Genomic DNA, 16939 nt, shown 5'->3' on the forward strand with positions numbered 1-16939 from the left:
GTGATTCCGTGGCTATTCCACGGATTTTGAGTTAAGCGAAATCCGTGGCTATTTCACGGATTTCTGTGAGACCAGGTTGGTCACATCAGCTGTCTAACCAGGGTTTCCACTGTGCTGGTTTGAGCTCAGATCAGACTCCATCTCCACAGCAGCTCCAGCACGTACAGCAGACAGACGGTCCACAGAGCGAGGTGAGGCATTGTTGATTTGGCGGCGCCGCCAGCACGACATCACGTCAGCGAGATCGGCCCGGAACGATGGCGTGTAGAAGCTATAGATCACCGGGTCACAGCATGTGTTCAGGTTGCCAAAGACAAAGAGTATGTGGTGCACATACTCGGGTGTGCGCTTGATGATGGCTGGTTGAAACCAGTACCAGATCCCCAGGATGTAGTAGGGGGTCCAACAGATGACAAAGGAGCTAACGATGACAATGGTCATCTTCAGGGTCTTAATCCGGGCTCTGGGTATCATGTCTGTGCCACTGCGTCTCAGGCAATGCTCCCCATCTGCACAAGCACAACATACATTTCATTAATGGAAGAAAATAGTTGATCAGCACTTAAACAGAGATGGTGATGGTGTTTTTATGGGGCTGGGAGGCAGTGGCGGTTCTAGACCAGTTTTACTGTGGGGGCCAAGCAGGGGCCAGTGTTTAACCCATAAGAACCCACACCCAGTTATCCATAAAGGAAAGTTATGGGGGATATATCACAGTTAGTAATTTTATGGTTATATTATGATTAGTAATTTTGTCTTAGTCTTTTTTAGTAATTTTGTCTTTTTTGTGTGTCTTTTTTACGTAATTTTGTTTTTTTTCTGTCATTTTGTGTCTTTTTTTAGTAATTTTGTGTCTTTTTTAAAGTAATTTAGATTTTTTCTGTCATTTTGTCTTTTTTTTTGTAATTTTGTGTCTTTTTTAACTAATTTAGTTTTTTTCTGTCATTTTGTGTCTTTTTTTAGTAATTTTGTGTCTTTTTTTAAGTAATTTAGATTTTTTTCTGTCATTTTGTCTTTTTTTTTTTTAGCAATTTTGTGTCTTTTTTGGTCATTTTGTGTCTTTTTTAAGTCATTTTGTGTGTCTTTTTTAAGTCATTTAGTTTCTGTCATTTTGTGTCTTTTTTTTGTTGTAATTTTGGTCCTTTTGATACTGCCTATAGCGGCCCCCAGGTAAGTTGAGTTTGAGACCCTGTTCTAGAATATTTAAAGTGTTTGTTACATGGGTGTCACCGTGGGTTCTTATGGGTTAAACAGAGAGGCACATTAAAAAACGGCAAAGATGATATTTAAGCATTCAAAACCATTATTTTAGCTTATTTAAAAAATGTAATTTAAGTGTATCTGGAAGATACAAATACACTGATTGAAACAATGAGACTTACCAACAATAACAATTATTTTTGTACAACAATGACATTTCCCATTTTTGTGCACAATTACTTTTTTTTTTATTTTGAAAGTGCAGTACAGTTTTTATTGCACAATTAAACTATTATGCAATATACACATCCTGGGTTCATTTTGTGTACAATGAGCTATTGTTTGAACAAAAAATAGGTAAGAATTGTTCCGTCGTTCATCGTTATAAATTGATCATTTTATTATTAATTTGACACAGGGGCCAAAGCAGGGGCCAAGGGCTTCTTCACAGGGGCAGTGGCCCCTGGAGGCCCCTGTGTAGAACCGCCACTGCTGGGAGGAATGTATTGCTGACAATCTTTGTTATTGCTTCTTGTGTTTATACTATACAAAAAAAATCCTAAAGGAGGTTGCTTTGTGGATTATCTTGAGTAACCGGTTCATGACTTCTGTTAAGGATCATTGCTTTTTAGTTTTGTGTTTTTTTTGTTCACCAAAGACACCAAGATCCATCTTCCTTCATTGTATTTGAGAGAAGGCAGACATTAATAATTGGCAACTTACACCAAAACTATCAAGATTGATAAATAGCACTACAGGTTGGAGAAAAAATATGTTGTTGTTTTTTTTATTTTAAAACGAACTGTCGCCTGGTATTATTACCATTATTGCTATTTACAAAATGCAAGGCCCTCAAGATACTTCACCAGGGGATGAAAACATTGACAACATGCATCTTTTCCAGAGTGTAACAAACAACATGATCTCACAGAAATCCGTGAAATAGCCACGGATTTCGCTTAACTCAAAATCCGTGGAATAGCCACGGAATCACTCAAATTTCCGTGAAACTGACACAGATTTCGCTACAATGCAAGTTAATGACAGTCATATCCCGTGGCTATTCCAACATACAAAGTGATTATGTACATTCACTGAGTGAATATTTAGAAAATAAAACATATATTTCTCGCTAGAAATGTGATCAAAATCCATTTTTATGCAGAAACAAAGTCAAAATATTAATTTTTTCACTAAAAATGAGAGAACTGTCCGCCATGTTTTTTGTTCTGACCGCCGGGACCTTGAAAGTCACGTGACTTGGAACAAACCAATAGGAAAAAATATCAATGGGATGGCCACGGGATATGACTGTCTTTAACTTGTATTGTAGCGAAATCCGTGTCAGTTTCACGGAAATTTGAGCGATTCCGTGGCTATTCCACGGATTTTGAGTTAAGCGAAATCCGTGGCTATTTCACGGATTTCTGTGAGACCAGGTTGGTAACAAAAATAATTTTCAAAAAAATGAAAACGACTTATTTTGGAAATAATGGGCATAAAATAAAGGGCATAAAAACAACTTTGTCACATGGCTGAAAAAAACGCTCGTGGGTACTTTCCCAGTTAGAGAGTCACACACCTTTGCTCTTGTGCATTTGCCCATTGATCTTGGTGAGGATGCGGGTGTAGCAGAAAATCATGACTAGCAGGGGGACGACATACAGCGTCACAAAGTGAAACATGTTGTATGCCGTTTCCTGCCAGAGGTACCGGAAGCTTCCATGGGTGACACACTGAGTGAAGTCCACTCCTTCAGCCTTAATGGCCCGAAAGATGAACAGCTGAGGGTGAAGAGAGTGTAAAGTGATGAAGAATGAATTTCATGCAGTCACAAAAAAACACAGTGTAGTTTGTTTTTATTAAACAAACTTTGTCTTCTATAGTTGATCTAGTTGATATTAAAAAAAAAAAATACACAAAGATGTACACAATGCAGGAGCTTCTTTGACTCCTCATAGTGTACCAATTATACCATGAGAAAACCACATGTAACGGGCTATAAAGGTTGTTTTTTTCTTTTTTTTCTCGTGAGCGTATGAATTTACAGCACTGCTTACACCTGAGCTGAACTACTTGTGTGAATAAAATGCTTGTTATGCTACCTATACATCAGAAGACTTTGAAAATATTTGGAAAAGACTCCCAGAAAACTATCAGCTCAGTTTAGAGTTTTTAGTCTCACACTGAGATTTTAGACGGACTGAATCTTGCAGGGTCACTATTTACAAGACTACAACTAGATTCTTTTAGCATTTTTTCCCATCATGCTCTTAGTAAAAACTTACAAAATGGAGGAGAAGCAGCGTTTGGCTCCAGCTGCTCTAGTGTGTGCAGTGGTTTGTGATGAAAAAAAAAAACAACAAAAAGAGGAGAAGACGCCACAAAATGCTCCCTCACAAAGCTGAAAAAGGGTTTCTGTTTTTCTGACATGAAAAGTTGACTATTTCACAGTAAAAATAGATATAAGGAAGAATAAAGGAAAGGAAAATTTTGAAATGAATTCATGATATACATTTATGTCCTATTTAATTATCATTTGTTTAATTGAATAATTATATTTATCAGCTCTATCAACTTTCATTTAGTTAATCATACATTACTCATCAATTATTTATTACTTATTTATGTATACATTTATTTATAAATTTGAACTGGGTCTCCTTACTGTTCTCTTTACTAAGAAACAGCGCCCACAAAAATCTAAATATATGACATCACTCTATTTTTATTAAGGACTGAGCTTACTATCATTATTGTGGTGTTCCTTTTTCCTGTGGAAGTGGTTTTACTGGCCGGTCTGGAACCGGGGACCTTTCCCCCGCTCATCTATTGGTTGGTGATTGTGTTACGTCACTGAGACTTGAGATAATATCAAACACGTTTGATATGATCCAAACCAAGACTAGGAAAAGACTGATATGAAACAGAGCAGATTACTACCTTAAACTTAACCATGGAGATAACGGGATCGCCGTGACTCCAGTAAAACTCCTAGATTTACTAAAGACTTTCAGTTTTTAGTCTGGGACTGTGGAAAATTGTTTGGTGTAAGCCCAGCATTAGTAGCTGTAGTCACTCGCTAGTTTATTTTGAATTAACCTCACATGAAGTGCTGCCACAGTTAAAATAAATCCCCAAATGTGGATTAATTCGCCGCTAAAAACAAGCCCTTACAAATGTACTACATCCTCCTGTTTGAGTGACATTTGTTAAAAAAAATACAGTGACCAGCTGTTTTAGGAAATTACTGAACCCTTTATGAAAAAAAAGAAGCTATAAACATGTTTTATGCAGTGTTATCAAAGATTTATGTCTTCAGTAGGATGTAATGGGACAAACAGAGAGAGACGGACTAACACATTGTTGGTTCGAATTTCTAACAAGATCTCACTGATTGAGTTATTGGATATATTTCAATGCATATTCATTTAAGTTGTGAGAAACTTTCATATTTATGACTACTTTTATATTATACCTAACTGTACCTTTAACATATGACTCTAGCATAATAAGAACACTAATATGGTCATGATTATTGCTGCCTCCTGCCAGAGGTACCGGAAGCTTCCATGTGGTGACACACTGGGTGAAGTCCACTCACAGCTGAGGATGAAGAGAGTGTAAAGTGATGAAGAATGAATTTCATGCAGTCACAACAAACACAAGTGAGGTTTGTTTTTAATAAACAAACTTATTTACTTGTGTTTGTGTCTGCACAACCTGTGGTTCGACCAATCAGTGTCCTGTAAGGAGCTGCTGCAAACAACAGCTGCTGCACCACCAAACCTCTGCAGATGATCCAGAACGCGGCTGTGCATCTGGTCTTCAACCAGCCCAGGAGAGCTGCTCGTCTCTGTGCACTGGCTCCTGGTCACAACCCGCATCAAATTCAAAGCCTTGTTTCTTGCCTACAAATAGCAACAGGGCACAAACTGTTCGCACTGACTGCTTGTGCGACCTAATAACACTTAACCCATCACATTTACTCTAATGTTGTTTCTTGACTTCATCTTTGCTTGTGTCCTATTAACTCTTAAATGTATGTACGTAGCTTTGGATAAAAGCATCTGCTAAATGACATTGTAGTATTGTAGTATTAGTCCCCATGCCACTTTGCCCCTGAGTTTGTGGCATATAAAAACCTCTTTATACTGTTCACATGGGGGTCTTAGGCCTGTCACGATAACACGTTTATTAGGACGATATATTTTCCCAGAAACTATCACGATAAACGATTGTATCATTGTATCAATTGTTTTAGTTTTATAATGATATTTGAGCATAATAAGTACATCCTTTTCCACGGCATTAGTTTTGAAATCTATTCCAAGTCAAAAGTTTTTCATGTTATAAAGTGTATTGAGTATGTGCTTATGTTGCCCCCGTATCCTCTTCTTATGCTGTATTTCTTCCATTCCTGTCTTCCTGTCCTGTCCACCCCTTTGTCATATTGTATGTATGTTTATATATATATATATGTATTGAGGGGTGGATTGTCATTTCGTTGTCCTAGTACTTGTTACTCTGTTCAATGACAATAAAGTTGAATCTCATCTCATCATTTCAAAGGTCACATAATTTAATGAAGTGTATTAATGAGTTTACCAAACTAACTGTTGTCTAACTATGCTACCTCACGACCGTTGCGCTCTTCCAATGAACGGCGCCTGGCTCTGCCCCCCGTTGGTCCAAGGCAATCCAGACTCTTTGCATTTCTTGTTCCCCGCTGGTGGAACACACTACCAGTTCCAACCAGAGCAGGGGCGTCCCTCTCTACCTTTTAAAAAAACTCCTGAAGATCCAGCTCTTCAGAGAGCATCTTCTTCCTAGCGCCACACGATAATTCTACTCCTCAAAGTTATTGATGCACTAATTATTATCGCACTATACCTTGATTGTTTGTTTTTACTCTTCCTGTAAGTCGCTTTGGATAAAAGAGTCTGCTAAATGACTAAATGTAAATGTAAACCTTTAAACATGATCATCAAGTGACAAAAGCTCCTCTCATGTTAGTGGAACTGTTAACCTTATGAGCTTTGACTCAGCACCCCGAGATGAAATTAAGAATTTAGTGTAGCCTAGAACCTAGGGTACCTGTGGTGATGCCAGCAGCAAGCTGAGAGTCCAGGCCACCAGCAACATGCGTCTGTTCCTGAGGCCAGCATCGAGAGAATCCAGAGGATGAAGGATGGCCCGGTATCGGTCCAGACTTACCACCACCAGTATGAATGCTGCTGAGTGCATGGCAAAGAGCTTGAGGAAACACAGCAGCTTACACATGATATCCCCACCATACCACTGCACTGTAATATTCCAAATGGCATCCAGTGGCATGACAACAAAAGTCATCACAAGATCAGCTGATGCCAAGCTGGTGATGAGCGGGCGGAGGTGTGCTGCAAGACGATAGCCCCGCCCCCAGCGCACACTGATCAGGACTGACAGGTTACTGGCTGCCGCGAAGACAAACAGCACCATGGTGGCTGCTACGCGGCAGCGGGCAGCCACGGTGAAGGATGGAGCCACCCAGGGTTGAGGCGAGGGTGGAACGGACGAGTTCAGCAGGTAGAAGACAGGATCATCTGGATCTGCATGTGTGGAAACCCACAGAGACAGGTTTCCTGCCATCCTGTGCCAGAGAGAGAAAGCAATCAGGCCATAAACAGGCACAGTGTTGATCAAAAAAAAAAAATGTTGATTGACATTATTATATCAGTATTATGGCATGAACCAGTGATCTTATTCTGGTAAAACACAAAACATGCAAGCACTCTCACTGGGACAAAGCTTCAAAAGTACTGAAGGATAGGGATATTTGGTATAGCTTAGCTTAGCTTAGCTTAGATAGATAGATAGATAGATAGATAGATAGATAGATAGATAGATAGATAGATAGATAGATAGATAGATAGATAGATAGATAGATAGATAGATAGATAGATAGATAGATAGATAGATAGATAGATAGATAGATAGATAGATAGATAGATAGATAGATAGATAGATAGACTTTATTTATCCCAAGCTGGGAAATTACAGACAATAACAACACAATTAAATAAAAAGAACAACCTAGGCATACTTCAAGCAATAAAATATAAAAATACAATAAAATACAATAAAATGTAATGTAAAAATAAAAATAAAGTGTCTAAAGAAGGAATATGTATTAAGGAGTAGAATTCCAGTGCAGAATAAATATGAATATGCAGTATGAAAATGCTGGTGCTATGAAACAAATAAGGTGCAATGAACAGTGTGCATACAGAACACATAAACACATAAAGCTTAGCTGTAACTGAAGTGTTAAAACTATTATTTGTTAGAAAACTTCAGTGCCTTTGCAGAAGTGTGCTCAACGAACATTTAAAGTTAAGTTCCCTTATTTGGCTTTGGGTTAAGAGACCACATTGTGCCCTCTTACTGAACCTTTCCTGAAAATCAATTAGAAATAGGTCAAGGGGCAGCTCTCTCAGTTGAAACATACACACAGGCCTAACAAGGAAGTAAGAAACATATATGTAGCGCACTAAAATACAGAAAACGAAACAAAAACAAAAAAACAAGAAAGGGTTAAAAGACATTGCCTGCAACAGTTAAAATAATGGATGGAAATAAAATGTGGTTTCATGATTTTGTACTCTCAAACCAGTAGTATTACTGGTTGACCAGTGGGGCTTTGTTGCCCCACTGGTCAGGCTGATAGTTTAATACCCCACCCACCTGGCCTGTTGTGAAAGCCAACCTGCCATACGGCCACCATTAAATACAAACCCAGCCCACCCACACTAATGTATTTTTAGCCCACTGTTTGTCTACACTGTGTACAATAGCAATGGAGCCCTCAGTGTGAAGTAACTGACACAGAGATTCTTTGGATCACATTCGGTTCACTTGCTGACTGAAAGGCCCGAAGGTCAAACACTCGCTCACCTCAAGGCTGTATCTGGTGTTGGCCAGACGACAGCGAGGCCAGCCTATAGATAACAGCCTGCCTTTCTCTTCTCCACTGACAGGGCAGAGGAATGCATTCTGGCTCACACAAAGGAGCACACATGAGACTAACAGATACCCAGCAGAACGTGATACATGTCACCTGAGACAACAACCCCCACAACACTATGTAGCTAAGTACAGGGTTGTGGGGTCTCTTATATAAAACAGTGTATAGAATCCACACTAATGTAAAAGATGAAAATGGTATGTGCCAAAAAAATGTACACAAAAACTATATGAAAACTACAAACTTACTGGGTGATATCTGCGCAGTATGAAAGGATATTATTCAAAACTACTGTCTCTCTGTTCTGCAGTTCTTTAATCCTTTTAGAGCGGGTTTGTTTTATTCATTTATTTATTTTTTACAAAATAACAAAGCTGCTCGCCTTTACAGCTACTTCATGTTTCAGCAATTTTGAGTAATTACTATTTGTTACCCACATTTGGTCCTAAACCAAATCTTTTGCCATTTTTATTAGTCGAGAATGATTACAAAAGGTCAAAAACCCACCAAGACCTTGAGGAACATTAAAGAACAATCCACGCTGTTTTTTGGTTTTAAAAAATTTCTTGGAAATTTCAGTAATTTTGGCAATTGGATGGCGAGCACTTAGGTTGTGTAAACTGCTTATTGTCAATAAACCTAGGGAAGACATATATCCTCTTATCTACGTTTCTAGTTTACGGTTGTAAAGTTTTATGAGGCTGTGAAATTGATCTGCTAGACAAACTTAATGCATGCCTTAATTACCCTATAGCCTCCAATACCACCGTGAGGAATCTTGGAGTTATCTCTAATCAGGCTCTGTCATTTAACTCTCATATAAAACAAACTTCAAGGACTGCATTATTTCACCTACGTAATATTGCAAAAATTAGACACATCCTGTCCCAAAAGGATGCAGAAAAATTAGTTCATGCTTTTGTTTCATCAAGGTTAGATTACTGTAACTCCTTACTGTCAGGCTGCTCCAATAAATCCCTTTAAACTCTTCAGTTAGTCCAGAATGCTGCGGCTCGTGTATTGACGAGAACCAAGTAAAGAGAATGTTCTAGCTTCGCTGCACTGGCTCCCTGTAAAATCCAGAATTGAGTTTAAAATCCTTCTTCTTACTTACAAAGCTCTAAATGGTCAGGCACCATCATATCTTAAAGACCTCATCAAGGTTATTATAGTTAACGAAAACTAACGAAATAACGAAAACTAGAATTGAAAAAACATTTTCGTTAACTGAAATAAAAATAAAAACTAGAGTTTTAAAAAAAACGGTAACTAACTAACTTTAACTGTATTGTGAGGTTACAAAACTAACTAAAACTAACTGAAATTATAGTGAAAATGTCCTTAGTTTTCGTTTTTGTCAACTTTTTTCATTCATAATTCAGTGTTTCTATTTAAACATGCAACACATGGTGAATATGTTTACTGAGACTGGGATGTCTACACTCCAACCAAAATTCAAAACACCCAGAACTGTAAGAGTTAATAACCTTATTGGGGCTGAGATGGATAAACCAAAGGAAATAAAGGCAAAATGTATTATGACCTCTTTGAATCTGGCGCTAAAACTAACACTAAAACTAATAAAAACTAAACTAAAACTAAGCATTTTCAAAAAATAAAAACTAAACTAAAACTAGAAAACTCACTCTAAAAACTAACTAAAACTAACTGAATTTGAAAACAAAAATTCACAACGAAATTAAAACTAAAACTAATGAAAAATACAAAACTATTATAACCGTGGACCTCATAGTGCCATATTACCCTTCTAGAGCACTACGCTCCCAAAATGCTCGGTTACTCGTGATTCCTAAAGTCCTTAAAAGTAGATTGGGAGCCAGAGCCTTCAGTTATCAAGCTCCTCTCCTGTGGAATCATCTCCCAGTCTCAGTACGGGAGGCAGACACCCTCTTTTTATTTAAGAGTAAACTTAAAACTTTCCTCTTTGACAAAACCTATAGTTAGGGCTATGCCCAATGTGTCGGGGGACACGATACACCGGGGCCCTCTTTCTCTCTCTCTCTCTCTCTGATGTCCCAATAATAACATGTCATAAGCTTGTATTTTCACAGAGAACTCGCACTTTTCTTTGCTCTCTCTTCCACAGGGTGTGGAGCTGTGGTCCTGCTCTGCATCACTCCTGCCGGTCTCACTGCCGTGGATCTTGTTCGGCCCCAGATGGGAACGCTCCTCTCCTGTTTCACTCTTCACTGACTGCATCACTGCTGGCCAATGGTAGCGCTTCACCTGCTGCTGTGCCCTTCCCAGAACTCCTGCTTTTCCTGTCTCTCTCCACCTACCCTCCCTCTCTATCCTCCCTCCTCTCCCCCTTTCAACCTCCATCTACTCTATCCTACTCTGTTGATCTGCCCTGTACAATGACATCTATTGCACGACTGTCCGTCCTGGGAGATGGATCCCTCCTCTGTCTCTCCCTGAGGTTTCTTCTTCTTTTTCCCCTGTTAAAGGGGTTTTTTGAGGAGTTTTTGCCTGGCCTATATGAGGGTCTAAGGACAGAAGATGTCATACTATGTACAGTCTGTGAAACCCTTTGAGGCAAATCTGTGATTTTTGATTTTGGGCTATATAAATAAAATTGACTTGACTTGACAGACAGATGGTTCATCCAATCACCTGCCAGGTATTTTTGTGAAAGTGTCTGCCCTTTTCTGAACAGTTTCCAATGATGTCTACTCAGATGGTTCCTTGGAACAAAACATCTGGCAGCGTCACGGTTCATTTCATGTCTAAATGTTTTATGCATAGTGGATGTAAGATCTTCCAAGCAGTTTGCGTAACCCAGCAAATAATGAAGAGGCTTTCCTCTTTTATCCTTCCAGTCTTCAATATGATAATATGCCTCAGTTGGATATCATTTCCATATCGTTCTTTCACTCTCAATGTGCTGGTGCTTCAGTTTGTTAGGTTTGTTATGTTAACAGTGTGTTGTAAGCTCATGCAGACTGGGCACTCCTACGGCAATTTATGTTTCAACTCTCCACAAGTCAGTGCTTTTTTTAATGTAATCAGCAGTAATGTAACATATGCTCGATCAGCAGGAGTATAAGGTGCATGATCGGCAAACCACATCCAGGAAGGCGGCGCGGCGGCTCCCTCTGCTGGGGGACCCCGACACCTCTTTATGTGCTGTTGCACCAAAGAAGTCACTTCAGTGAATCACCCCGTGGTGTTAAACCTGCTCACACGGACAGGTGATCCATGATAGTTCCAGTCCCAGTTCACCCAATAAAAGCAAACACAACTCTTGTGTTCTCCTCAGAAAGCTGTTCTCCCTGGGTGCATCCTGCTTTTTCTCCAGATCCAGATCCTACTGCATTAGACTGACACCCCCACCGACCTGCTCACACTGAAACACACTAAACCACCGCTATCAGCACACCTCACTACTTTGAAGTACAAAGACACAAGCAGCAGCATCTTACCTGCAGAGAGGAGCCGTATCAGTGTACTCTGCTGGGGCTCAGAGGGAGACAGAGCTGTCCAAAGTGTCCAAGCATCACGCTGCCTGCATGCTGCCTGTCCTCCGGCGGTCCACCCCGCTCAGTCAGCTATCTGATCCGCATCACCGTGGTTTAAAAAAAAAATCAATCTAGGTTTTTTTTTTACTGCATCCATCTGCTCGCTCCATCACCCACCTGAACGCGCACACTCGCACACCGTCCTCTACAGTGAATGACTGTACTGGTTGAAGAGGAGCCGGTGCGAGGATGCCGATTGGTTAATTAATGCCGGTGACGTGTGGGGTGGTGCAGCGGTAGCCACCTTTGTGACAGAAAGACATCCTGGGGAATTTCCAGTACATTATAGGCTCTTTATGCAGAGGTGAGGAGAGAATAGCTGAAATGCCGTTCATTTGATGATCATTACAGGATCATTTGCCCGACTCTTATCTTTTCATCACTTGCCTTTTCAGTGTAAAAGAACGTACATATATATATATATATATATATATATATATATATATATATATATATATATATATATATATATATATATATATATATATATATATATATATATATATATATATATATATATATATATATATATTATCCATTATATATTCCATTATATAATCCATGGCATCATCCATCAGACACCACTGGAAATTCCAAAAAGAGAACATTTTGTTCAAGATTATAATCGCCCCCTGTGAATTTATTTATTTACTTATGTATTTTACTGTTTTTTGTTTTTACTTCTCTGTTCACCACTGTCGGTTTTGTATAGCTGATTTGCATCATTTGTGAAGTTTTACCATTATTGCTTTTCTTTGTGTCAGAATGTCTGTTTATTTTTCTTATTGTCATTAACGCTAATATGTTTGGGACATTCTAATCATGTTTATTTTTATTATTATTATTTCTTATTGATTTTATGGTGTGCCCACAATACATTTGAGTTTCTGGATGTGTTTGAGTTCATGGATGTTCTTGTGCTGTATGTATTACAAAACCCAATAAAAATATTCACATAAAAAAAAAAAAGATTATAATCGCCCATAATCATGCATATTAAAACATTACCCACAGTACACACTGAAAAAAAGGGAGGTCTAAAACAAGATAAAAACACTAAATCTGAGGGAAATGATCTTGACGCATGGGCAGATAATTTCACTTGACAAGATTTCTTAAATTAAGATTATTAAATCTAGAAATAAGCATGTTGTAAACTTAGAATAAGAAATTAACTCAAGATAAATTAAAGCTGCAAGCAGCGATGAACTGGCCCGAGCAGAGTGCACTGTAAATTATTTGTTTCTTACCACGATAAAAAAAACTTTAAATTAAGAAGTGTTAGATAATTTATCTTGTTTTAAGGGTTAATTTCTTATTTTAAGCGTTCAACATGCTTTTTTTCTAGATTTAATCATCTTAATTCAAGAAATCTTGTCAAGTGAAATTACCTGTCCATGCAGCAAGATAATTTCCCTCAGATTTAGTGTTTTTATCTTGTTTTTAGACACACCTTTTTTGCAATGCATGAATTCCGTTTCATGTGTTTATGCGAGGCCTTACATGCAGGCTATTTGTTACATACACTTATCTGACTTGATTTGGGCTTTTTGTGTTCATTTGTGTTAGTCAAACATTGATTATTATTGAAACACATGATCAGTCACTATTCAACACATCCATAAATTTGCTGGAAGCAGACAATGAGCTCCCATGCAGACATCTCATGACCTGACTCACCATCCACTGCAGTTACAGAAAGAAGCATGACATTTAACCAGTGGCGGTTCTAGACCAGTTTTACTGTGGGGGCCAAGCAGGGGCCAGTGTTTAATCAGAGGGGCACATTAAAAAACGCCAAAGATGATAGTTAAGCATTCAAACCCTTTTATTTTAGGTTATTTAAAAATCTAATCTAAATATATTTGGAAGATACAAATGCATTGATTGAAACAATGAGACTTACCAACAATAACAACTATTTTTGTACGACAGACATTTCTCATTTTTGTGCACAATTACTTTTTTTATTTTGAAAGTGCAGTACAGTGAGAATGATCTTTTTTTGTATTTACACAAGCTTTTATTGCACAATTCAACTATTATACAATGTACACATTCTGGGTTCATTTTGTGTACAATGAGATATTGTTTGAACAAAAAATAGGTAAGAATTGTTCCGTCATTGTTATAAATTGATCATTTTATTATTAATTTGACACAGGGGCCACAGCAGGGGCCAAGGGCTTCTTCACAGGGGCAGTGGCCCCTGTAGGCCCCTGTGTAGAACCACCACTGCATTTAACTTTTTAACTACTTTTAGCTGGGTTAACCTGCCTCAAGGTCCCAAAAGGAGCTCCTCGGCCCCTTTCAGCCTCTTTCTGTGGGGAGGCTGTGGCTTAGATGGTAACAGTTGCCCATTGATCAGAAAGAGGTTGATGGTATTTCTGGCATTGGTAGTCTACGTCAAAGCATCCTGAGGCTGTCCCATCGGTGTATCAGTGTGTGTGAATGTAAAACTAATCACTTTACATGGTAGCCTTGCCTTCAGTATGTGAATGTGTGTGTGGTGTTCCTGTGGTGTCCTGAAGGGTGAAATCAATTTGAGTGATCGCTATGACTATGATTCATCACAGTCCATTTACCATTCAGTGTATTTTGAACAGTATTCCTATCAGACTAGTTTAATGGTAACTAACTAGTGTTCTTTCCGTAATATTGTCCATATTTTTGAGAATCTGTTTGTGATTTACAGCTGCTGTTCTGTCCATCTTTGGAAGCATGAATGTGGACAAAGAAGCACTAAAGAAGTTTTTAGTTTAACCCTTTATCAGGCAAAGGACTATATTTGGTAACTTCAGGTAATATTTTGTGAAAAAATATGCAAATTTACTAGATTAAAGTGTCAAATCTACAAGAAAAAAAGTCGCAGATTTAAGAGTTTCAAAGTGGCAGATCTGCGCGAAAAAAGTCGCAGATTTACGAGAAAAAAGTGGGAAAAAAGCAAATTTTTTCTCCCAGATTCACCACTTTAAATCTCAAAAATCTGCGCATTTTTTTCTTGTAGATTTGCCACTTCAATCTCGTAAACTTTTTTCTCAAAATATTATTTTCGTATGTTTTTACAAATTCTGGCAGTATGTAATATCCTCAAATATTCTCTAGGGTTGAAATTTGGAATTTGCAAGTATTTCAATTAGTGCCTTATTAAGGGTTAACCATAACCTTAAATTAGCTGTAATGCATTTACAGTACTAGTTAACAGTGAAATAGTAACCAGCATTAACGCTATAATGGAATTATACATGATTTTACATTTTACATACATTTTACATTGAGATTTTGACAAGGACACACTCACATATTAAGTTATTTCATTTTTATTTTAACTGAGAAATGCATAGAGATATGCATTGATGTAGCCAAGTAAAGAATACATACAAATTATCCTAGTGGCCAAGAAACACACACAAGAAACTTTGATAAAGATGGCAAAAAATTTGGTGGAATGATGAAACCTTTACAGTAAATAAAGGTTAAAATTTAAACCAAATGAGACAAAGATGAATAATGACAGCAAAAAATGCACTAAACTTATAAAAATGTCTAATGACTACTAATGATAATAGTTGTGCTGCTGGTCAATATAATCAAATAAGAGTGGTAGTGAAAGAAATAGTAGCAGTAATGATAGAAGGAATACGACTAATAGTATTAATTAAAGTTTCAGTGAATATATTATAACAGCAGAAGTGTCGGTAGGAGCAGCAATGATAATAAGAATACTGATGAGATAATAGTAGTGGGTGTCTAGCAGGGCAACAGACCCAATCACATCCATGTTGATGACGCTAGTAGATAAGTGATAAGATACAGTCAAGCATAACCTCCACAGCAGTCATGGCAACAATCCAAGCCCAACCATGATCGATGGTGGTGATGGTTGGTTGACTCTGTGCCCAAACCCTAAAAGACACAAAATGACCAAAAAAAGACACAAAATGACCCAAAAAAGAAACAAAATTACCAAAAAAAGACACAAAATGACAAAAAAAGACACAAAATGACCAAAAAAAGGAAACAAAATGACCAAAAAAGACACAAATTGACCACAAAATGATTGAAAAAAGACACAAATTGACCACAAGATGATTGAAAAAAGACACAAAATGAACAAAAAAGACACAAATTGACCACAAAATGATCAAAAAAAGACACAAAACAAAGACACAAAATGACCAAATAACACACAAAATGAAAAAAAAAGACATTAAGTGACCAAAAAGACGAAAACACGTTCACACATGAACACTTTAATACAGTGGAGACAGAGCTGACTTCCAAAATGATTTGGTGACCCCCAGAAATCATCTCGCGACCCCAATTGGGGTCCCGACCCCAAGGTTGAGAATAGCTGCTCAAATGGAGGTACGCGTACCCCTGGGGGTACATGAAGGCACTCCAGGGGGTACGTGAGATTTTAAAATAAAGATTTAAAAAGTAGCATCCATGCAAAAATCCTCCCTAAAAATAATTATTTAATAAATATTTTAGGGAAATATAAGTATAAGTTCATTAAATTAATGTTATATTCAGTAGGCTATTCAATTTCATGATCCTAAAAACCCAGAGTCTCCCCCATACCAGGATGGTTCGACCCAACCTGTCATATGCCACCTGGCATCACCTGTCAATCACTTGAAAACTCAAAGATGGAGTCATAGTTGAAGCGTAGCAGTTATAGTTTAAAATGGTTATATGGTCACTGTTTTTACTACTTCAGTTTGAATCACTACATTTTAGTGATGAAAAATATTTGCAATAAATTTAGTCATGGATTATTAACATTTAAAATGTTTGAAATAGTTTTTTTTATCAAATGTTTGAATTTTGTATGTGTTTATCAGTTCCAAAGTTTAATAAATCAGACACTGATGGCACAGCATTCTGTTTTTAAGTCTTTTTTTTTCAACCAAAAATGCTTTGCCCTGGTTAGGGGATACTTGGCTGAAAAAAATATTTCACAGGGAGTACATCACTAAACAAAGGTTGAGAACCACTGATCTACGGTAACCCCATGATTATGCAAACCTGTGAAATGAGAAAGCACAGTGTGATGGCCCTGGGCCTTTGGACTTTTTATTTTAGTGGGCCTTATACAGTAAAAAGTTGCATGTCAGACATTAAGAGAGAAGGAAGAAGGTCTAGTGGTGTCATGACAACTTATTGAAGGCCTATCACTCTGTTCACTCTG

General features: G+C 37.9%; 1 protein-coding gene across 1 annotated transcript; it reads right to left on the bottom strand.

Moving 5' to 3' along the window:
• Positions 1 to 49: 49 nt before the first annotated feature.
• LOC131985572 (gonadotropin-releasing hormone II receptor-like) lies at positions 50 to 11802 on the bottom strand. The gene is made up of 4 exons (XM_059350754.1): positions 11650 to 11802; positions 6298 to 6832; positions 2783 to 2984; positions 50 to 509 (listed from the first exon to the last, which is right to left on the bottom strand). Exons 2-4 carry the CDS (start codon positions 6829 to 6831, stop codon positions 94 to 96), a joined length of 1152 nt encoding a protein of 383 aa, XP_059206737.1. The 5' UTR covers position 6832; positions 11650 to 11802; the 3' UTR covers positions 50 to 93.
• Positions 11803 to 16939: the final 5137 nt, after the last annotated feature.

This window comes from Centropristis striata, chromosome 14 (genome assembly GCF_030273125.1).
Source record: "Centropristis striata isolate RG_2023a ecotype Rhode Island chromosome 14, C.striata_1.0, whole genome shotgun sequence".
NCBI lineage: Eukaryota > Metazoa > Chordata > Actinopteri > Perciformes > Serranidae > Centropristis > Centropristis striata.

What these genes read in the sequence shown, in the direction of transcription:
- LOC131985572 (XM_059350754.1), bottom strand. Translation starts at nt 6,831, where the DNA reads ATGGCAGGAAACCTGTCTCTGTGGGTTTCCACACATGCAGATCCAGAT. An exon ending in TGCTGCTGGCATCACCACAG is followed by an intron (nt 2,985 to 6,297) that starts GTACCCTAGGTT and finishes CTTCACCCTCAG; the next exon opens with CTGTTCATCTTTCGGGCCAT. An exon ending in GCAAATGCACAAGAGCAAAG is followed by an intron (nt 510 to 2,782) that starts GTGTGTGACTCT and finishes GTGCTTGTGCAG; the next exon opens with ATGGGGAGCATTGCCTGAGA.